This window comes from Limanda limanda, chromosome 8 (assembly GCF_963576545.1).
Source record: "Limanda limanda chromosome 8, fLimLim1.1, whole genome shotgun sequence".
NCBI lineage: Eukaryota > Metazoa > Chordata > Actinopteri > Pleuronectiformes > Pleuronectidae > Limanda > Limanda limanda.
In genome coordinates, this window is record NC_083643.1 from 9,079,001 (window position 1) to 9,102,722 (window position 23,722).

Sequence of the window (23,722 nt, forward strand, 5' to 3'; positions counted from 1 at the left end):
CCGAATCGGCCTCTTCACGTGGACGAGGGTCCAGCTCCACCATTTAAAATAAAAGCTTCTTCCTGGGAGCAGCAGCATCTTTGTGCTTCACAGATTTCTTAATGAAATTCTCCAAAACTAAATGAACTGAAGTCATAATATTACTTTTTACTATGGCACTGACACGTGGGTCTATGAATGATGCTTCTTGGCTTTTTGGTGAACACTTAAAATATATCAAATCTTATTGGATGGATTGACCCCAGAGAGCAGCTCTAACAAGTTCCTCATAATGTCGATCCCATAATGTTTAATCTTGTGGCAAAATGAGGATGTCATTTTTGTTATTGAGCGAAATAAGAATCATTCATGCAGATCTTTTATACACAAATAAAACATTCAGCCTTGCTCTTGAGGATGTATGGTTTATAGACATCATTTTAACTAATTCACTTATTTATTGCATCTATGTTGTACGTTTTATGATACATTTTATTATGTATAAAGAATGTCTGTTTAAATCAAATTTTTAAAACTTGTTTTCTTCTAATTATTTTATCTTTTTTGGGGGAAATTATAGCTTTTAATGCCCATTTTACATTTTTCTTTTCATTGACAGTGTTTTTGTGTTTTCTGCTCATCCGTCATTTGTGAAATGCACTAACTTGTATAAAGGATGCAATATTAATGAGTTTGGCTGAACTTTAGGGCTAATAAGCAATTGTTATCATGTTTACAGAATAAAAACGTAGGTAGTGATGAATATTATTCCTGCCAAACATCAGCATGTTTTGTCATCTGGTCCAAATAACTGTTATGTCCAAGTACAGGCACATCTTCACAGGCTGTTGACTATTTCCTTATTGATTAATCTAATGATTCCTTTCAAATATCCAATTCCAAAATTTTCTGAGCGCCTTTATTTTGGAGATGAATCATTAAAACTTCTCTAATTACAGGTCTTCTGCATTTGGCCAAAATGATTAATTCATTGATTGTTTTCATATTTGAGATTCAACCATAATTTCTATAATGTATGTCTAGTCTTCATCGTGTATGGCGCTGGTTGTAAACACAAAGTTTTTCCTCCCAAAGTTCAGAAGTTTAAATAGATCAGTAAGTGAGAGAAGACGCAGCTGTCTGACATTCACTTTATTGTTGAAACTTGTTTTGGTGTATCAGCTGCATGTCCTTATTTATTTTATTTTTTTACATCTTTAAAATAAAATGCAAACATATATAGCTTCATCTTCAAAAACCATGCAGCAGAAAACATGACACTTACCGAGATAAAAAGTCATACAACTACAACAAGTCAGCGATAACTCAAGTGTCATGTCAAAAACAAAAGAAAACAAAGAAATCAACAAAAACGAGAACATATTTTTTTATCCGTTTCACTTCTTCAATCAGCAAAGCTTTTACTAAGTGCTCGACATTCAGCTGGTGAATCCACGTCTCCGAACATGTGAAGTTAAAACATGGGAAACAAAATAAATAATGTGATGAACCTGACAACACACACAGAACATAACAGAATGTCTTCCTACACGACAGCCTGTCCCCTTCATGAGCACGGAGCGAGAGAGACAGGGGTTTCCTATGGAGAGACGCGTCCACCCCCCCACTAAGCAGTTCTTCATCTACGACCAGGCGACAGCAGCTGAAACACCACTTTACTGAAACTTTATTTATCCTCTATTGAACCGACTGAAGGCTTCTAGGTAGATAAGAATGTGTTAGTTTGAACTAAACGGCCTGTCACTAAGCGCACAACAGTGTTTTTCAAAGTACAGTTATTCCACTTTTTGATTTAAATCACCGGAAGCTTGGGTGAAAAAAAGTCACCTTCGGCTACTTAGACGTCACATTCACCCTCAGTCACGCACTCACACACACAGACACACAGACACACACTTTAACGGCAAAATCTAATATTACTCCGCCCACCGCAGGAAGGTCGGACGGTGTCGTACCTCACGTCGCCGATCTTTCCAGGCTGCAGCCCGGCACCGTACAATACTAGGCCGAGTTAGTAAAAACCTGAGTATGAAAACAACAACAAAACAAAACAAAACAAAAACCCACGCACACAAACACAATCTTGCCTTTGTCGCTACATCGTTAAACCACACAGCAGAAAATAAAAGGAACAAACGCACCGGCTGTGCACTGGAGTCGTGTGGGGGGGGGGGGGGGGTGGAGCAGCTCTGTGTCGTCTGTATCAATGTGGAATATTTATAATTCTTGTTAATATACATGTGTAGTTTAGCTGCTCTGGCCTCGTGAAACCGATGGATACCTCACGCAACATGCAAAATCTGTTCAACTTTACATCAGGTTTGCTGTTTGGCCGATTACATTCGACTCAATGAGGAAAGTTAAAGAACACAAATTAATAATTGATTGGACTTTCTTTGAAATGGGACAAAAACAGGTAAAAATATTGCATCTTTCACGTTCTAAACTGCAATTCAAATATGGGATGATGCAAATTAACTATCCTTTACCGTCTCTTATTTCATCTCCGACTAGATCGACTATTTTTCTCCTCCCTTTCAGCCCTTTTTTACACGAGTCATGTTAATCAAGTACTAGGTATGAGTGTGTACAGTTCTGTAAATTACAACTTTGATCTGTGCACGACCCGAACCCCTACACCACCAGAGTCTCGCCCGGTCTGTACATACATTACACATAAAAGCGTCACAGCTATTGACAGTAATGTTTCCAAAATAAACTTGTCAGTCGTTCTTGCTTGTGTAACATCACTTTTAGCTTTAAAATAACCCCAAAATCCAACATTTGATTCTGTACAAGTATGAGGAAGAATATGTTTTGCTAAAAAAAACAGTGTTCCTGTGTGGAGGGAGGATCACTTGGTTTTCTTGTCCAGCTGAAAGAGATCCAGGATCTCCAGCATGGCCCGTTTGATGTTACCGCCAAACCGATGCGAGTCCTAAAAATCCGAAAGGAAGGAAGATTTACAAAAGGTTTGTAGGTGAAATGAAATAGTAAGAACAATGGACAGAGAAATGAACTAAACTTTAGTTGGAAACTGGTGAACTTACAGTTTCATGGCTGCGGCGTTTGCTGGAGATGTGGAAGTTGATGAGGTTCTCACCAACGATGATGTAGGAGACACCGTAACCATCGTCAGCCACCTGGTGGACACGAGAGGAAAAAGAGTAGAAAATGCGTTATTTCTGAAATTCAGGATAGAAACGAGAGATGGACTCACACATAAGTGGATGCGACTTGCACGACTTTGGTGTATTTCAGCTGCAGGAAAACTACAGAACTGTCTTTAAAAGTTCCCATCAAAGCAGATGATTACTCACCGGACCGAATCCACCACCAGACGACACATATTCTGGGTGTTTGACCAGATCGAACAGGTCGACCTGCTGCAGAGGAGTCTGACTGGTGGACAGCCTCCACGGCTCAGACAGGACCTGGACATGAGAGGGGCATAGATTAAATCACATGATCATGAAATCTTTATAAAAAACACCCTATTTCCAACATATTCCCTTAGTAATTAGTAAAATAAAGACTAGCCTTAGTTTACAACTATCCTAAATAGAATCTGAGATATTCCTTTGTATTTAAAAACACTTGCACTTGGACAAAAGGCAAAGAGACCCACTCAGGTACGCCACATCCACAGTTCTTACCCCCTTGAGGAAAGCTGAGTCTTCTCCCAGGTATTTGGACACCACGTAGAGACAGAAGATGTGGCGGTCGATGCCCTGTCCGGTCATCGCCAGGCGGTACAGGTTCTGGTGCTTCTCCGCTGCCAACTTGAGCAGGTTCAGGCGCTCTTCTCTCTACACAGACGGGGAGAAGGATGAGAAAGATGCTAAACCACTGAAGAGCAGGTCGCAGTTGTTCTGATCTACGACTGAAGGCAGCACAGGGACCAGATGTGAGGTGTGTGGACTTACTGTCTCGTCTTTGATCATGGCTTGAACAAAGGCACAGGTTTCCATCGTGCAGGAGCGCACGGTTTCTGTTCGGCCTTCACGGAACAAGCGCGTCATGGAGGCTTCGTACGTCAGGCAGAACTTCCCTTTGTCCTGCAGAGAGAAAGGTTCGGGATTAAAAAGAGACACCACCGGAAACTATATCCTGAAAAACTTAACAAAATAGTTTGAATTGTGGATAATTAGGAAACAGTCAAAAGACCTTTAGGAATTATACATTTACTGACCAAGAGGAGCACGATGCTACAGATTTCCAAACTTAAACTGCCATAAGCATCTGAAATTGTTCAATTACTACCCATATATATTAGCTTGTGCTGTGTTTCATTTAATTTTAAATAAATTGTAAAACTAAACAGAAAGTTAAAGCATCAAACTACAGCAGAACAATGTTTTGATTCAATCGTTCACTTTTAGGATTTGAGCGTCTTCAGTGTTTTGTTGGTCAGCCACGATGTTATCGCCCTCTGCTGGAATTTAAAAGCGGTGTTTCTGCATTAAGCTTCCTCAGTGTTATATCTTTGAATGTTTAAAACTCTGGATTATAGAACTATTTACACATTGCCAACTGTATTATTCTGTGGGGTAATATTCCTGCATTTGTAAATCACAAACAAAGCAATAATGTGGTGAAGGATTTCAATTGTTTCTCTCAACCTGTGTTTTAAAGAGTATAAAAGGTAAACCACTTAAAAAATTGGTTTATCTAAAGTAAATACTATAAATATATCACTGAATGTCAAATGAATGAATACATAGGAGCTAAGATAGAGTCAGATGTTTAGAAACCAGTGGGATGAGTGTATTCACCCTGTAGTGGGCGAGCTGCAGTGCGATCTGGATGAAGGCGTCGGGACTGGTGCGGCACTTCTTGATCAGACCCTTCCCAAAGTCAGCGAAGGGGATAATGTGACAGTCCACGTCATCTGCCAGATTCTGGGCTACGGTCAGGGAGCTCTGGATGGTTTCCTGACACTGGAGGAAGAGACAGAGTCTGTTAGATGAACTGATAACACAATGTTGTTATAAAGAAAGCTAAGGACTGTGTAACTGCTCAAATTGACAAATGAAATGATGCATTAGAAGACATGTATCTATAAATCTTTTACATCAAATTGAATAATGAACAACTAACACTGGTGCACATAGGCCAAGCTACCAGCAGGGGGCAGCCTAGGCCTGTGGATATCTGAGGTGCAGACTTGCAGAATGACATCATGCTGCTTTAACGGTCTTACTTCAGCAGGGATGTCCCACTGCAGCCTCTGAGGGCCGGGCAGGTTGGGGTGGGGCTCGCCTTTGCAGTGACCAGAGTCAGCGTATCCCAGCTTCAGAGGGTCCATGGAGAGGACATGCTGCAAAACAGTCACACAATCATAAACATCTATTATCTGTCTTAAAGGCTTTAATTAAACAAAAGGTTGTGGTTTGTTTATGGGGGGTTTTCTCTGCTGCCACTGATGGTGTCCTGCTGAGTTTCAGTTACTAATAAGAGGATTATCTTTTACAGGCGGCAGATTTTCATCACTGTTGCTGTTGCTCAAAAGTTATTTAGCGGCACTCTCACTTTCATCAGACATTACGTCACAGGACAGTGTTGGACGTGTCTGGCAGGCTGATCAGGTAAAGTTTAGTAAAATATCCACTTTACGTTACTGACGGCTAGTTTACTTCATTAGTCTTTTCACAACCAGAGGGATTAGTTCTGATTCAAGCTCTAGGATTTATTTTTCCACTGTGTAACTGCATTCCGCAGCTTGCATTGTACATATACAGATTTCATACAGCAGCTAGGCTCAGTCTGAATCTCCCTTCCCCTCACTTTTCATTTAGATCTCCACTTATCTAAAAAATCATCATCACCCGATCGAACTTTGCCACTCATACTATCTCATACTCTCGACGTACCTCCCACAGATGACCGATGATCGGAGCATCGGCCCAGGAGTGCTCTGCGTTCAGCCCCATGGTGCCGTTCTTGAAAACGATCAGGTTGAAGGATTTGTCAAACCACCTGAATGAAAAACAGTTAACACATATTTAACTCAAGCACTATGACGACTGTGGACACAGCGAAATTCCTCCAGTTCATCCGTCCCACCTGTCGTAGCAGTTTCCATGCAGCAGGGATTTGGCGTAACTGTCCAGAGACGTGACGGGATTGGCTGCGTCGTAGCGCTGCTCCGTTTCGTCCAGGGTCACAAAGAAGGCGGCCTTTTCAATGGCGTCCAGAGAGTGCTTGTTCTTACCGCGGCTGAAGAAGGCCTCGCGGGTGTTTGCCCAAGGGGTCCTGCAAAATGTTAAAGAAGAGCAGATGAGCTGTTTACTTTTACTTTACTGTTGATTCAGGCAGATGTGAGGCATCAGTTTGTTAATTATCTTTACTAATTTCCGTGTGTGCTGCTGAGAACATATCCTGGAGCAATATGGTTTGTTAGTGTCAAATATTGACAACTGCTAAAATATGGCGGTTTTGCATTAGTCAGTCCTGCTGGCTATTATAACTTAGAACAGTTCACACTCAGCAAACTATCGCTGCATGATTGTTTCGCAGGATGCAAATTATTAACCCGCTGAAGTAGCTGTGAAATATCACTGCAACAGATCCCCATCTATGCAAAGTTTCTCTCTACTTCCTATCATGTCATGATATTGTTTTAAATGTTGTGGCCTCAGCTCCTGTCCCACCACCCACCTCTCCCCAGCAGTGAGGGCAGCGAGTCTCTCCTCTCCCTCCTGAGGCTCCGAAGTGTCCGCCAAGATCCTCTCCATCTGCTGCTCGATCTCCCGTGGCAACAGCAGCCGCCCGTCGTAGAACATCCACACCTTGTAGAAACGGCCCTTGTGGTACACAGCGATGTGTTTGCTCTCGTTCGTGTGCTGGAGGACGTCTGGGAGACACGGGACAAAGGTCAGGTGGGGGACGGGAAAATGGGGAAGTCAAAGATAGTAGGACAACTGGAGAGTTGGGTGTTGTCTGGTAGAAGGGGTTTCTGTGTCTGTGCATGTTCCTGTATTTTGGTGCAGCGGATAATTTGAGATTCTAATGTAAGGTGGCCTAAATTTTGTGGCTGCCAAGATTATAATGAGTAAATTGAGACATAAGGTGACAGATTAAATATGAACGTCACAGAATTAAACCTGTTCTTGGTTCAACTAGTGAAATATCGTGATCCAAAATATCAGATGTGTTGTGAGCACTTATTTTTTGGGGCGGGCTTCTTTTCTTGTTACAATCCATTGAAGGGCAACAATCACAACTCTATTCAGAAGTGACACTACATGATGGAAAAGGGACTATTTGGTTCAAAGACAACAAAAGGAAGCTTGAAATGGGAGGTGCAGGAGGTGAAATGAAAAGGAAAAGTAAATTGGGAGAGGAGTTGGTTTCGGGACACAATGAATCGAGGCAATGTTTGTTTGAACAGCTCTATGCACAACCAACCAATTCAGAAGAGAAATGTTTGCATCTCTGGGTTTAGACGTGTGACGTTTGTTTTGTTGATGCTCATAATGTTCAAACAAGTATTACCTGGTTAGCGGCAGGGCGGAGGAAGGGACACTAGTAACAAACCCCAGGAAACACAACCTCGTATCCAGGTCAAACTTAACCCACTGTTCTTCCTCACCTCCATACAATGTGAATATGAAACAAAATAAATTGCCATACTGTTTCACTGGTGCTCCACTTATGCATTACCAACTTCCATCTCTCAAAACCTGTGAATACAATCTAATACAACCTGGTGGGTAACTTCAAACTCATGTCAGAACATCCGATTGTTATTCAATTCTGAATTGCACTACTTTTCTAATGCACTTCAATCAATTTCAAAATGAGACACAGTTCACCTCTGTTCTCAGCCTGTGCTACTTAGCCGGATTTGTGGTGAGTGAGGTGATTTCAGGTTCGACTCTGGGTTTTCAGCCCTGGTTCAACCAGGGTAATCACCATGGTAACCGACGCTGCTCTAGATTACAGATCAAAACCTGATCATATATGTGTCTCTCCAAATGTTAACCATGGTTAACATGTTTGTTTTATCTGGTCACATAGTTGTTTGTGTGAAACAAAGTAAGTGTACATTCTTAACTTCCTAATTTTCTTTTTAAATAATTCACAAACTCATTAAAATATGCAATTATATTCACAGGCCTGTCCCAGGGCCTCCCTAGCAGGCTACCACTGACTTGGTTATATATCTGTGTCGAAAGCGTAGTGAATTAACATTTCATTTGGACTGACCTCATCAGACCTACACGACTTCTCCTCTCTGCTTGGCAGTAGAAACAGTCCGAAGTATTATTTTTTTTAATCAAACAATAGGACCATCAGACAAAAAAACCTAAAATACTCAGTGAGAGATGTATTAAAATTCATTTACCCTTAGACTTAATAATAGATAATTATGGTTTATTTTTATATTGATAACATTTAAACATTTACAAGTCACTATAACCAAATTTCCCGGCAGGCATCAGCATTTCCTCTCAGGTCACGTGAGGATCTTTGTTTATGGTTCTGACGACGTTTCGGCTGTTTCAAGTCTCCACCTCTTCCACGTAAATGCACTTGTAACCAGATAAGAGGGTTAAACTGAGCACGTTATCTAGGACGGCCTAATGTTAGACTCAGTGAAGCCAGATAAGGAAGATATCCTGGGGGTGTTGAACTTGCTTCATAGGACAGTGCCTCAGGTGTCTGAGTTATGTACACATGGTGTGATGGGGCTTTGATGTCAAACAGGTCCTCATCTCGGTTATAGAAGATAAGTTATATCACTAATTAGAAGTCCTTCCATATTCTATTAGTTTTTCTTAGACAACGTATTTATCCCAAGTTCTGGTTTAAGTCTTTAAAATAACATTTCTCAGTCGGCAGCTTCCAATGAGCATCACCCAGAAGTAAAGGTGATTATTGTATTTCAATATGTAACTCACACACATATTTAACTAAATAAATAAAAGCCACAGCAGAGCACTCTTTGACATTCCCAGTTCTAACCTAAATGCTATCGCTATATCAAACTCAAACACGGGAATCCAGTTACATGCAAAGAAGTCTCAAACATGTGCATAGACCAGAACACATGCATTATTAGTTGCATCATGTCCAATTGTCAAACAAACGTCCAACAATATGTCCGAAGGAGAAGTACAGTAGGAGTAAGTGGAAGAGGCAGCGTTCGCTAAAGACTCTACCTGTGTCTACCCCTGGCACACGACTGGTGTTGAACATACGCTCGTATTGGGCTGAGCACATGGGAATAGTGTGTAGGAGCATGAGCTGAAAAGCAAAAGGGGAGAGTCAAACACAAAGATGACAAACTAATTCACTAAAAAAAAATCCCAAAAGAGCAGCGGAAGAGACACATGCATGCACGCATGTGCGGGGACAGGAGCGTTGATGGATGGAGGGGAAGCGATGAGGACTGGTCTGAGAACCAGTCTGAGGGAGAGGGAGAGACCGCAGAAGGCTACTGGGAAAGGAGGAAATGAGCAGGGTCCAGAAACCAGTGGTCAACCAGCTCAATGCCAACAGCAAAACCCTGATGTCACAGTAGAATTTGAACGATAACTTCCAGGAGATTTAGTCCTGATTAGGGTTGGGTAACGAAATCCGGTGCCAGTCAACGTACCAGATCGAATCACAAAGCCGATTTCTGTGCCTGAACTTTGTACTGAATTAGTTGTGCTGCTTACAGGCAACATAAACGTCACTGCACGTGCCTAGGTAGCATTACACTGAACTGTAGTGGCAACACACTCTCTACAAGGCCCTGACAGCACTGTTAGCCTGAAGTCAAGCTAGTTGTCACCTCTAACTCGAGTTGACACAACAGCAAAAAGTTTCAGGAGCATTTGCGTGACCTCACGCAGAGCAAATAAGCCGGCAGCATGAGTGTCCCTAGTCCCTGGTGGATGGGAGACAAGTAATGAGCAGTTTAGAGCTGGATCATTTATTATAGTTATACTAGGTGTTGCCAAGAATATTGCACTTATTTATTTAGTAAACTGTTAACACGTTAACTTTCATTTCTATTTCCAAGTAGTCTTAGAAATAAAATTATCTACCATCGTTTGCTGACAAAGTATATCTAATCTGGCACCAGAACCGTTGTTTGAAGTATCGATTTAGCACCGTTACCGATGATACCCAACCCTGCTCCTGATGAAACCAATCTGAATATTTCTATTGATGACATAGAATAATATCACAGGACTTTGTCTGGGCTGTGCTGTTGAGAATGAGTCTTGGAGTCAAGGTTTCCAATGGATGCTGCCATGGCAGTGTCTAGGGTCACAAGGAAGGTGGGTGGGGTCAGAGGGCACGACGAAGATGTTGCCCTCCTCTTACCTGTCTCCAAACCAGGGACGCGGGTGGTGTTAAACATCCGCTCCCACTGAGCCGAACACAGAGGAACCTTGTTCGCCAGCAAGTAAATCTAACGCAGTGTCCGACACAGCAAAAGGGACAAAACAGTAACAGAGACGGATGTAAGTGTGCAACAGGGCAAGCTCATGCATTGGTTTTTGTATATATGCATACAATCAAGAGATAAGTGTGTTTATGCAACATGTTGTAGAATGTGTGCAAAGGTAAACTAAAAAGAATTTGCATTGAAGCATCATGCAGACTGATAAAGGAGAAGGACTGACAGGGGTGCAGGAGAAACGATGAACCGACTGGATGTCAGGAATCAAACCAGTATTCATCAGGCAACTAATCATCAAGCTTCACTCAGGAAACAATGGTGAACTTTCAGCTGTGGACATTATCAAAGGTCTACATCATCACAGGGGAAATTCTAGGTAACTTCAAGTACACAAGAAAAGGTAGGGAAAGATAAGCAGCCGTCGTCGTAAACTTTAAAAACAAACACGACGACGGCGATTATCAATCAATAAAATCAAAATGAGTTAAACATTTACATGGCTACGGTCAAACGTGCACTATATCATAGCCTGAACAATGTTTACAGATTAACCAGGGATCAATAAAAATCATTAAAGAAGTGACCGACGAGAGAGATAAGCTGTGTACTCACAGGTTTGATCTGCGCTCTGTCCAGCTTCCTCCTGTAGAGCATGATAGCGTGGATTGCGTTACCGGCCCGGGCCGCCTGGATGGAGGTGGGGAACACGTACAGGAAGTCCTGGAGGAAAGGGAATCGATCAAATTGAATCAATAATCAAATCAAACAAGATGTTGCACCTGTCCTGAAGAGGGTGTGAGACCTGATCAATAAGACGTGTAAACACCCGACACAGAGGGGTTTTGTTTTCGCCGCTGCCTGTTGGTTTGTTGTGTGTCAGCAAGATTATACAACAATTACAGAATGGAGTTCTTAACCATTGTCATAGGATGTTTTTTATATTTTCACCAATTTTCCAGACCAAACATTTTTTAGTTTTTTTAATTAAAAAGAGGAAACAGGTACATTTAGGGGACTTGTATCTATAAGTCTTTGTAATTTAGTGCAGCCTGATTGAATTTAAGGGGAAAGCGGGGCATTGGCGGAGGTATGCTCTCTACTGGAATGCCATTCTAGTTATTTTAGCTCAAACGTTGTATACATGTAAACACGAGTTATCCTGAGCTGCTATTCCAAACATGCCAAGTGTTGTTCCACTGACCCAAATACCAGGTCTACCTCCTTTCACAACTCTGCTTTTATGACATGGCTCTGCAAGCAAGAGCAGAGACGCTAGGATTTTGTAAAAGCTGCAAAACAAGATATCCTGACAGTGCCGGTAAACTGCAGTCTCCATTTATTTGCTAAATAAGCAGGGATCCACGCCAGCCCTGCTGCAGTAACAGTCCAGGCATGTGTCTCATAAATTCATGGTTCGACATACAGGGGGAGCTGTTTCTCTTACTTATCCTTGGTCCATAATTATAAGTCTGACACAGATTTGAAACAATCAAGTGGCAAGTAAAAGTAGGTAAAGACACAGTGTAGAGCAATTATTGTTTTGTCCTCCAAGATCCTGAAAATCCTCCGACTACACGACCACTGTTTGCCACAGATTGTGTGTCCAGACTTAACAACTACAACCCTGTTATGCAGAAAAGAACGATAATGATCCAGAAAAACAAATAATAGCCAAGGGCTGTTTAAATAGATTATCTCACAGATTACTGAATGAATGAAAGACACATTTTCAGCCAAATTGAAGTGTCCTTTTTGGCAATTTCAGGTAAAGGAAAAAGCTACAACCAGACTTCTAAGAAGTTGTTGTTAAGTAATTGAATTAACCTCGATATTAAAACCACTTAGTCACACACGCAACTATTCTTCAGTGTTTATTGTTAGACTTTGCAGCTCAGTCTTAGATGTGTTTGCCAAGGTTGCCATGTGACCTGTATTTGTGTTTGAAATGCTAATGTTGCTACACATCACCAACAGTAGGGTGTGTTAAACAGTTAATAATTAAATTTGCTGTCATATAAGCATGTATTCCCAGTTTTGTTTGTTGACAGAGCTGTAAAAGGGCCACAGACACACAATAGTTCCGGGATCCAATGAACAACCACAACCTACATGAAGAAGCTGATAACTTCATCTTCAAACAACAGATGAGAGACATCTTACCATGGCATAATAGTTGCTGTTGACCATGATTGGTCCACGGCCTCTGAGGTAAATATACTCTTCCCACCAGTCGCTCACCTACACATGGAGAGGGAAAGGAAACAGAGGGTGTCAGTATGAGAGTTTGGAACCCAGTCAACACCCAGGACTGTGTCCAAAACTGAAACACAAGAGCTGACAAAGAAAGAAAGTGAGAGAAAGCGAGAGGAAGTTGGGAAGGGGGGGGTCTTTTTGACTCACATAGTTGGAGGTCCACCACGACTTGAGTTTGACGTACCACTGCAGCCTGGGTCCCAGGTTCTCCTCAAAGTCTTTAGCCAGGTCCTTCATGCGGTTATACTGCTCATCATCCATCAGCGGGCGCACTGACTCCAGGTACTGGGAACACGGAGGGAGATAGAGTCACACGGACTGACGCCAGGGGTTTGTTTATTGGAGCCATAATGCTATTTTCCATTGAGTTTGTCATTTTGTTTTTTTTATGCATGTGTCTGCTGAGCGACATATTTCTCTCTGGCAGACAACACTGTGTAAGCGTTCCTGGAATGTTTTCCTCAAAGCATCTACGAAACTAAGTACTCAACCAATCAGGTTTAGCACTGTGAGCCACACCCCACTGGTTTCGTAAAGCAAACCCGATAAATATCAGAGAAGCTAGTTCAGTTAAGGTCTTTAAGAGAAAATCCAAAACATTTCTCTTTACTTCAACCTCTAACTAGATCTTGCACTTGCCTGCACTCCTGCGCTTTTATAATAAATGCACGAGGAACTTGTTCAACCAGGAAGTGACGTGACAGGTGGAAATTACCCTTCTGCAGGTGTCCTTGACGGAGGGGACAGGTAGTCTTGGCAGCGAGTTCTGGAAACTATAGAGCATGGGCTTCCTGCCAGAGAACACCTTCACTAATAACTAGAGAAGATGAACAGATAAAAGGCAAAGAGAGAGAGGGAGGGGGGGAAAGAGAGAGATAGAGGTCAAAGGGGGTTAAAGGTATGTGTTTCACTTACCAGCAGATTGTGGGGCAAATGAATAACCTGAAGGTTAAACAATAAGTAGCAAACCGTTCCTAAATATTGTTTTTAAAAAGGAATCAATGTCCTGCGGAATAGTATATTTTTAATATTCACTCACATGGTTGCTGCAGGTTTCAACAAGTTCATTTTGAGACTTTTTAAAAGCATAATGAAGTAAATTTAAGAGTCTGAGAAATAGTAAGACTTCCCTTTGTTTATAACAGAAGATAAGGTGGAAAACACTCGAAAGGCACAAAATCACTGTTAAATAAATGTTAACATAGACAAATTACGTATTTAAGACATAGCACATCATGTTTAAATGTACTCAAGACTTTTTAAGGCTTAAAATACAGATCATTACAGACTTTTTAAGATCTGGCACAAACCCTTTACTTAAATATTTACAGTCAGTCCCTTGAGTCTTAAACTGTGAAGACCACAATCTTCCATATATAGATATAATATTGCCTCATCTGCTCCAAAGGGACTTGAACAGAGGAAGACATTCATTGGCCTACCATCCACAGACGGGTAGAAAAGGACACAGAGCCGTGGCGTGCGTGCATCCAGCCGTGCCACGACAACAGGCTTTTCAGGGCATTCCTCATTATCATGATTATGGAGACCCACAGGCCCGTGCCCACCAGGATTCCTCCAACTATCATCTGGTTGTCTGTGGAAATGTATCGACTGTGGACGAAGAAGGGGAAACAGAGGGTGAGACAAAATGCAAATTAGGAATAAGACAACAATGACACCAATGGTCCAATTTGCAGCAATTTACACACAGTCATAGATATCAGTTCCTTAAATAATCCAGAGTTATTTAATCAGGAGCCAGGACAGACAGGGGTGAAAACATAACCCCTTTGGCTAGGTGATAATCAATTTAACCATTCCTCAGTCTGTGACTACACCTGGTGCTGCTGCTCGTGGAAAGACAGGCTTACATCTTCCCTCTCAAATACCTGAGACATGTGCTGAACTGCATAGATGCAGTAAAAATATATTTCAGTGCCACAGCTATGCAATTTTCAAGTTGTGGAATTTATGAGCCTAACACCCTTTCCAGTTAATCTACTGTAGAACCCAGACAACAAACCCCTGCTCCTTATTTGTTTAGGGGTTTACTCTCTACAAATAGGCGCTATCGATATGTCCGGACACGGATACAGTTCTTCTGGATTGTTTTACAAGTATTTTGCTGCAGTTAATAACCAAAATCAAACACTGTCATGCACGAACAAGGTGTCAAGATACCAGTGAGTAACCTTACCTGATCGGTATGTGTTGGCCCAGCTTGGCTATCAACCCCAGAGAGGGATCCAGCTGTCGGTATTTATGGTAGGACATGTAGGACACAACCACGATCATGAAGCCACCTGGACTGCCCGGGTACACACCAGTCATTACTCCATTCTGAGGGGGGGGAAAGAACCCATTAGAATGTGGTTCATACAGTAGCTGATTAAATAACATTTCATATTGCAGAGTTCACCTGCGTTTACATTCATCACCAACATCTGAACAAGAAGATGAATGAGTGACACAGATAGCAGGTCCCTGGATTTGACTCAGTGTGACTGGGTGTCAACAGAGAACTAGGCTAAAGGCCAGAACACAGCGAGCAGGCAGGAGGGATTCCGTCCCTGCTTGCCTGAGAGCATTTGACCTTCTGGAGTCACCGTGTTTATGTAACAGGACAAACAGGACACAAGCGTTTTCACACCTGAAAGTCTGGACCAAAGGTTCAAGTGTTGGATTCGGTCAGTTTTGGTTTCGCATTGTAATTTTGGGAGTCTTTCCTTTTGAATGGAGAACATTTTAGACTTCATACATTATTGTTGCCACTGTAATGTCATCATGGTTTCGTATTACTACCAGCACAGTGAATGTCCTTGTCGCTCAAACAGCTATATCAGCAGAGGTGAAGACTACAACAACACCTGCGAGACACTTCTTTTGCTTCTTCTATTATTCATTGCTATTTATTTCTATAAGTTGAGCCTAAATGTCTTCTGATATCTTCCTCTGGTTCATGTTTTGCATGCACACACCTCACACATGTAGTTTATTTTTACTTTTGAAGAAGTTGTTTACTTAATTTGGCTGCAACGCTGTTTACCCCTGAAACTCCGGAAGTGTTTTGTGGCGTCAAACACTTCACTCACTCCTACGACCGCATATTGGTGAGTCGATAATTTTAATTAATTTAAATCACTTTAACTATTGCTATTGGTATAGCACTATGTGTAAAATAAATGATGCCATTTGCTTACTTTAATATTTAGTGCCATCAAAAATTGCCAGAAGCTGTTATCTTATAGTAGCCATCAAACAGTAAGAGGATCTAGGTGAAAGGTTAACACAAGTTTCCCTGGTAGTGCACAGTAACCTCTGGACTTTGTTCTCGTGTGAGTCGGACCACCTCGCACCTTGAAGCGAATGAACCTCTTCTTCCAGGAGTGGAGGCCTGAGAGGTAGATCTGGCGCAGGGCCTCACTGCACAGCTGCATGTCGATGCCATCGGGGGTGACAGTGAATTGGAAGGCCACCGCCTGGTGAGCTTCTGCCATGGTGACGACTACTGCACAGGGTCACTGAAAGAAAGACGGGTACACGGTGATAAAGTCAGTGAAGTGGAAGATTCAATGGCGTTGGTTTCAACAACCGTCAAGTGAGTTTGATAACATAGGTATTGACCTGTATAATGATGAGGTCACACAATAAAACATTTACAACCACCTCATCCTGATTAACTATCAGAAGAATCTATTCCACTGAATACAAGTTCCTGTTCACAGTTCCATGTAATGAACGGATCTCCTTCCTCAACAGCACTGCGGGTTACCTTATTTCCAGGTTTTAATTGGTTTAATGTCTCGTAGTGTAAAGTCCTCTGGGCCGGAAAGTATTCTTGTCGGTGCAGAGTTGACACAGAGTTCGACTAGTGAGGACATGCTTACTCATAAGCACAGTAAACGGTTTGTAGTTAAATGGGTTACAGGAAAATAATGAAGGGAAGCAATCCATCCATCATTAAATAAAGAATTACTTCCACCAAGAAGGTTCTGTTTTTACCTCTATCTGTAGGTTTGTTGGTTTGTTTGTTGTGAGCAAGATTACACAAACATAACTGGACAGAATCCACAAAACCTGGTGGGAAGGATGTCGTACAAGTCGGGGAAGAACCCATCAGATTGCATCCAGATCAGGTTGTAGTACTTAACTTAAACTTGGTCTTGAGCTGAGACCTTAAGGCTGAGGTCTTTTAACTGCAGCACAGTCATTTGACCATGTCTCAATGAACTGTGAGCTGCGTGAGTCCATCATGTGAGGCAGCACTAAAGCTTAGGGGTATTTCGTAGCACAAACAGTAATTTAAAACATCACACTGATGGTATTTTGCTGCATTAAAGAGGCTCAGTGATTAAAGAACAACATATTAGTGTCTAGCTCTCAATAGTCTCAAAAGGTTGTGAACAAAAGGGATCTCTGTCATCACTCAGCTCGATGGGCATCCTTTTGTATTTAGTCACTATATCAACAAAGCTGGTTCCTGGAATATGACACCAAAGAAGATCATCTTATCTTCTGGTTTGGCAGCTGTGGTAACATGTAGCCTTTATCATAACTGATGTTATTGATTCCATGGAAGTTATCTACTGATGTTATGATAAAGGATACACTTTACCAAAGCTGCCGAACCAGTTCAGAGATGTGAACAAGAACTGTTTCATTTTTTAACGAGTAGATTTCTACTTTAGTCCAACACAGTCCAACTCTCAATCAGGCACCATGACACCATTCAGAAACCAAACATTACAGATCATGGATAGTGAACAGGAAGGTCTTTGTAAAGTACAAGATAATTTGTGAATAATTTTGTACGATTGAAGGTTGATAGAGCAGGAAGAACGTAACTGACAGTTCAAGCAGTAAGGATAAGATGAGAAAAGCAACTGATATCTTTCCTTATTCCCACAATCATCCATTTTGTCCACCTTATCTCAGTCACTGTGTGAAAGTCAGTATTTCTATCTCGTGAATAATATTGATTCCATGGAAGTTATCTACTGTGTGTTTCAGTCTGTCAATGTTCCCTCAAAAGATTGTTTTAGCATTGGCAGAAGTACAAATATGATTCTTCTGACAGAATTCGCTTTCTACTATTGTGGATTAATTATCTTATTTGATTCTTTCTACTATAATGTAAATGAAAGTGTTTGATAGGTTGTAGTTTCACGACACTTTGTAATTTCCTGGTGAAGAGAAGTAAGAAGTTTCAGTCTACGCCCCCTGGTATTATTTCATTAGGTTTCATAATGACACCTCATGTTTCTTCTCTAAATATTTGCCAAAAAAAAAACATGCTTCTCTAAAGTATATTAGTCTGAAATCTTCATGTGTCGTGTGTTCTTCTACGTTTTATAACACTAAGCAGCAACGGATCCTTTATCCATCCACTGATTCAATTTACAATTCATACAATTTGGTTTAAATTCTACATCTTTTGCAAAACATCTACACAGATGTCACTGCGTCTTGATGTCCAACCGTGACTTTTAAAAAGAGATGAGAGGACTATAATCCCGGTTTAATTATTGATCAGTTGTGACCCACAATCGACGCTTGTACTGGGTCGTTCTCGTTCCACCTGAGCAATTGTATTGTTTGAATAATGGGATAAGATGTTTTTTCCAATTAAGTGAATGTATAATCATTCTAAATTTGATTTGGGGCATGGACATCAGAGTAGAACATAGTGTGGAAACAGAGGAAAGCCCAGTAGGAACTGACTTTAAGGAAGGAGAGACTGGGTCTATTCTTGATACTGAAATCTATCCTCACCTTCAGTAACGAAAGAGTTAAGATGAATCTTCTCACTAGGGAGTGATCAGGGCAGATGAAGCTTTTATTTGGGTAAGCTTGTCCTGTGGGTCTTTATCTTACCCAGCAACTGAGACAACACATCTCTTCTCCGCCTTTTATTAAGTAAAGAGGCATTAGGACACTAATATTACCAGTATCTCTTGTGGGGTCAGAACTGCAATGGTCTGCTAAAGTAAAAAATAAATCTGTTAACTACATGAGACAACAAGCTTGTGAAAATGATATTAATAATATAACCAGGCCTCTCACAAACCACCGGCTGGATGATGTAACTCTTGGTTGTCATGTAAATGCTGCATTCAATTGCTGTCGGGAAATATCACCGACATGTACAGAATACAAATAAATCAATCACCCAAAACCCATGAGGAAGTCCTACATTGACAGATGATTGAACTGAAAAAGAAATGACGTCCTCCTGGTTACGTTAAGGTTAAGCATGTCATGATATTGCACTTTCCCTGCTGCTGTACGTTTCTCCTGCAAAGCTCCACTTAATCCCTGAGGGACAATTATTTGTTTTTTGTTGCTGTCTGCAAAGTCTACTTTTTCATTTGATTCAATGAGAGCACTCTGGAAGCAGGACACGTCTTTTCTGCTCCTTCAGTTGTCAGGAAGAAGAAGAAGCAGCAGCAGCAGCAGCAGCAGTAGCAGCAGCATCCACAGCTCGGTGCTTCAGTCCCTTCCCCCAGCATCACATGATCCGGTGCTGCAGGAACTAGGGGAAAGGTCGCAGCTCTCCGCCGCTTGGATACCGGTAAAACTAGAAACGTAATCCTCGTGTGGCTTCGCGTACGTCCCATTGTGACGCTAATGAAGCGATGCAAAAACACTGCGTCGGTTTTGAACAATGTAGAATAAGCGGTTTGTTGTAATCAATTTCCTCAAACCACACACAATATGCTGTGTTACCGTAATGAACCAAACCACACTCTCCCTCTCTTTCTCTCTCTCACACACACACACACACACATACATGATTGTGTATCTGCACTATGACTCAAGTCAACATCAAACATCCATATAATATAAATACACTCACACGTGTAGGTCAACTGGGTCTGCTGTTATAGCAAGTATCCACGTGGTCGGTGGGAAATGAGCTGTGAACTGTGACCCGGTGTCAATAAAGCTATATTTGTATCGATTTAAATCAGAAAGAACACTACATGTAAACCATTTGTGCAAATATGTTTTGTTAATGTTACAACTAAGCTCTAACAGGAAGGAAACCATGACAACCAGCTATTACTGACCTTCACTGACAGGTGACACCTGCACACACACACACCCATACACACACACCTTTTCTACATTTTCATTTTACTACTATCACATATCAAGGATCACTGTCAGACACACACAGCACATTGTTATACTTATAATAACTAGCCTTGCTTCTGTGTTGTGTTAGATCCGGCGGGGTGTCAATGAATGACCTTTACTTGGACTTTTACCTACATTCATGCTATGTGGAGCAGGAGGATGACCACTGTACCTGGATCCTTCAGCATGGCACCAGGTGAACTGTTTGAATATGTGTGTACAAACCAAAGCCTAGTGTATTTTTAAGAGTGCCTATGAGTGCAAAAGTATGGGATTTTAAGTCTAGACGTCAATAAATCAATATTTGCACATATACATTAGCTTCCTGCTCACAACGCCGATGTGGTGACATGTAAACACGGCCCAGCTTTTACGCACAAACATTGAGGGAAACTGCGCAGACACAGCTTTCCCACCCTCCCCTCACCCCTACTGTCCTTGCAGCCATATTTGACTACTTCCCAAACTGTAGAGACACACATGGATTCCGGGAGCCCCCCCTGAGACCCCTGGAGAAAGAGCATAAGGTTCTATTCTACTCACCGGCTCTTTATATGATCAGCCCGGGAGCGCAGAGGCGTTGTGTTTGGACGAGGACGTGGCACGGCCCAAGTGTCGGTGATCACTGCTGTACACTGTGAGCATGAATGAGAGCACGGACCTGTATACACCGACACACTGCCTGCCCCCTTCCCTCTGCGTCACTATGCTCTCCGACAATAAAAACCGGGTCGTGGAGGGAAAGAGCGCCCCCATGCGGGAGTCTCGCAATACGGTAGAGGTTGCAGGAGGACACCGCGTGAACTCGGTGCTGAGGATAAGACGCAGGAAAATGACATCACAGACATGCATAAGCATTTGTCTGTACCTAGTCTGTACACAGTGTGCCAGGGTGGGGGAGATGTGCAGGGGATGTCAACAATATTATCGACCTATTCACAAATACAATACAACATTTTATATTTGAAGCCAATCAGTTGTGCAAAAAGATGATGTTTAGTTCCTCCTGAGAGACACACATGTGGGTTGTGGACGCAATATAATGCAATGCAATAAACGATGGGCTAAATCCAACATAAACACCTTTATATCACAGAATTAACTATAAGTACTGCACATACCTCCACCAAGGCCCAGCAGTCCCCTTCAATCAAATCAATCAAATTTTATTTGTATAGCCCACATTCACAAATCACAATTCGTCTCATAGGGTTTTAACATTGTGTGACATCCTCTGTCCTTAACCCTCAACAAGAGTAAGGAAAAACTACTAAAAACCCTTTTAACAGGTAAAAATATGTAGAAACCTCAGAGAGAGACAAATGTGAGGATCCCTCTCCCAGGACGGACAGAAGTGCAATAGATGTCAAGTGTAGGAAAACATCATCGGGATTAAAGTTTTTTAGCAGCATCGATGAGGGTAAACATTTTTGAAGGAGAACTTCAATACTATATGTCAAGCAGTCCTGCTGCAATCATAGTCTCTGGTCAGCAGCCAGCCCTTTTGGTCAATCAAGCTAGACCAAATTGCACACATTCAAATATCAGCTACATAAAATGCTAGATCTGTGAATTACTCCCTGAGAAATCGAAAAAAAGAAATAATCCTGGATCTGCTCCTTTATCCGGATCCAAGTCCAAATGTAACTGGTTCTTTCTTTACCCGTGTCCCTTCCTTCAACCAACGTTTGTGGAAATCCGTTCAGTAGTTTTTGTGTAATACTGCTGATAAACAAACCAAACCAATTGAAAAGGGGCCGAAACATTTGCTGACAAATCCTGACACGTCTCAGTATTCATCTATCTTCAGACATTTCCCACAGCAGTAATGGTGATGATTCAAACGTATCAAACCAGGGAAAAGCACAAGTGTAATTACTAACATTAATATAAGCTGCATTCCACTTAGCTGACCCACGTTTAAGGTTTTGTTATGGTTCCTGCTGAGTCAGTCGTGCAAGGACACAGAATGGAATGTAATCAGGGCCGGGTCTAGACAGGCATGTATGAGGGGGCAGCCACAAATCTTGAGGGGGCATTGTGCTTTATTATATTATTATTATTATAAATTGGGATTTAGTTTGAGGGGGCACAACATTTATTTGAGGGGGCCAGGCCCCCTCTTGCCCCTGCCTAGACCCGGCCCTGAATGTAATCATTGTTAATGTTACAAGTTAAAACGAGGGCTTTCTGCAATTTAATAACAGAGTGCATTGAGAAAAATAAACACTGACTCACGAGCTTTACAGAGAGATTGAATTATCGGGTCGTTTGATGATGAAGTAAAATCAAACACAGACAAAAACACAGATGTAAATAAGAAGATGAATAAGATAAATAAATGTATAAAAGCACTAAATATCTAGATAAAACAAAAACACAAACAAATAAGAGCCAAAGCTTGGTCAGACAAAACTGATTCAGTCACTACTCATGACAAATTGCTTTTGTCACACCCTAAAACAACTGAGTGACTTGAATTCAGTTAAACTTGGGTGGAAACTTGGGTGGGTATGCATTGTCACTGTGGGTGTATACTGGTTAAAGGATTCCACTCCTTTAGTTTGTTGAGACACAACAGCACTGTGAGGTTTGGTCAGGAGACCACTCCTTGTGGTGTAACAATGAATACACTGCTACATACATTAGTAATTAAAGTAAGTAAGCGAGTAAGTGAGGTAGTCAAGAGTGCAACACATCACATGACACATTACACAATATGTTAGGGTAAACTTTCAACTGTCAATTGGCAGAAAAATCTGCTTTTCTGTCCTGGACTATAAAGAGGTTTTCTCTAGCTCTATTTCCTAGGCTTGACCTTGACATGATTATCCCCTCGTGAATCAGGCTACACTGTTTATCACATTATCTAGGTTCATGGCATAACACACAAAAACATAATTATTTCAGATCATTTCTTTTGTCAGTTCGGGTAAGCAGTTTCCGACCCTGGGTCAGGAAATCCAAACGGGTTAATTTGGGTTCATCACCTCCATTGTGGGCAGAATGAAGCTAGAGAAGCAGCCACTGTTTTGGGCCTCAATAAATTTCCATATTAGGATAATAATAAACTTCATTATAACCTCTCTCTGTTTTACAGACAATCCACCTCAGTATACATTGATTCAAATGGCTTTTAACTTCTAAATTGTGTTTGTTTTATTGTTTAATCGTTATTATAATTTTAATTGGTTTATTTTACCACCTAACCACTGGCCTTGCATTTACTTAAATATGAAACCTCACCGTATGCATTTCATGTGTCTGTGTCTGTGAGGCATTTTGTTTATTATTTTAGGTTTATTATTATATTATATTATAAAACATAGAGTGCTAGGACTCAGTATCGCCTGTATTTTCAGAGTGAATCCGACAGAGGGCGCAGCGAGATAGTTTTTAGTCAGAGTTGATATCTCGTTTGAATTTGTCATAAACCAGCGACTTTAATCTGTTTATCTACAAACTGAATATACAGCTAAACTTGATTCGTGGCTTATTTAGCTGTAATTCAACAGATGTCGAGTTGTTAAGTTGATATTTATATTTAAAGCAGCTCGGTTTGAGTGACAGACGGAGTGAAAGCTTTGGGGGAAGAGATTAAATACAATTAAAAATGGTGAAATCGATATAAATATAAAACTTCTCTTACCGTCTTTATCGCGTCAACCCGGAAATCAACCGAGACGCCCGTTTGCAGCCGTTGCTGTGCGCGTACTCGTGCGTGTGCGCGGTGTGTGTACGTGTGTGTATGTGTGTGTGTGTGTGTGTGTGTGGTGTCACCGGCCTGTCACAGGAGCTGAGGAAAAGGAGGAGGAGGTGGTGGCCGGTGAAGGAGGAGGTGAAGGAGGAGGAGGTGGCAGGTTGAGGAGGACGCGGAGGAGGTGTCCGGTGGTGTCTGCGGAGAGAGACAGGGGGGGAGGAGGA

General features: G+C 41.6%; 1 protein-coding gene across 3 annotated transcripts; it reads right to left on the bottom strand.

The window, feature by feature from the left end:
• Positions 1-2,169: 2,169 nt before the first annotated feature.
• On the bottom strand, positions 2,170-23,581 carry cpt1ab (carnitine palmitoyltransferase 1Ab (liver)). Of its 3 annotated transcripts, none has more exons than XM_061077043.1 (19): positions 23,448-23,581; positions 16,015-16,179; positions 14,856-14,998; positions 14,098-14,269; positions 13,371-13,472; positions 12,803-12,940; positions 12,563-12,640; positions 11,015-11,122; positions 10,324-10,411; positions 6,661-6,856; positions 6,067-6,255; positions 5,874-5,979; positions 5,204-5,320; positions 4,776-4,940; positions 3,927-4,058; positions 3,657-3,809; positions 3,321-3,434; positions 3,051-3,143; positions 2,170-2,938 (listed from the first exon to the last, which is right to left on the bottom strand). In XM_061077043.1, exons 2-19 carry the CDS (start codon positions 16,153-16,155, stop codon positions 2,855-2,857), a joined length of 2,319 nt encoding a protein of 772 aa, XP_060933026.1. In that variant the 5' UTR covers positions 16,156-16,179; positions 23,448-23,581; the 3' UTR covers positions 2,170-2,854. The 3 variants fall into 3 exon arrangements, with proteins under 3 accessions (XP_060933026.1, XP_060933028.1, XP_060933027.1); XM_061077045.1 differs by lacking the exon at positions 10,324-10,411 and adding an exon at positions 9,168-9,252 and having other exon boundaries at positions 23,448-23,580; XM_061077044.1 differs by lacking the exon at positions 23,448-23,581 and having other exon boundaries at positions 16,015-18,101.
• Positions 23,582-23,722: the final 141 nt, after the last annotated feature.

Bases quoted from the DNA above. Each gene is read 5' to 3' on its own strand.
- cpt1ab (XM_061077043.1), bottom strand. From the start codon at position 16,155: ATGGCAGAAGCTCACCAGGCGGTGGCCTTCCAATTCACTGTCACCCCC. The intron at 4,941-5,203 runs GTAAGACCGTTA...CTCTTCCTCCAG, and splicing joins AGTGGGACATCCCTGCTGAA to TGTCAGGAAACCATCCAGAG. The intron at 3,810-3,926 runs GTAAGTCCACAC...CCGTCTGTGTAG, and splicing joins CCATGATCAAAGACGAGACA to AGAGAAGAGCGCCTGAACCT.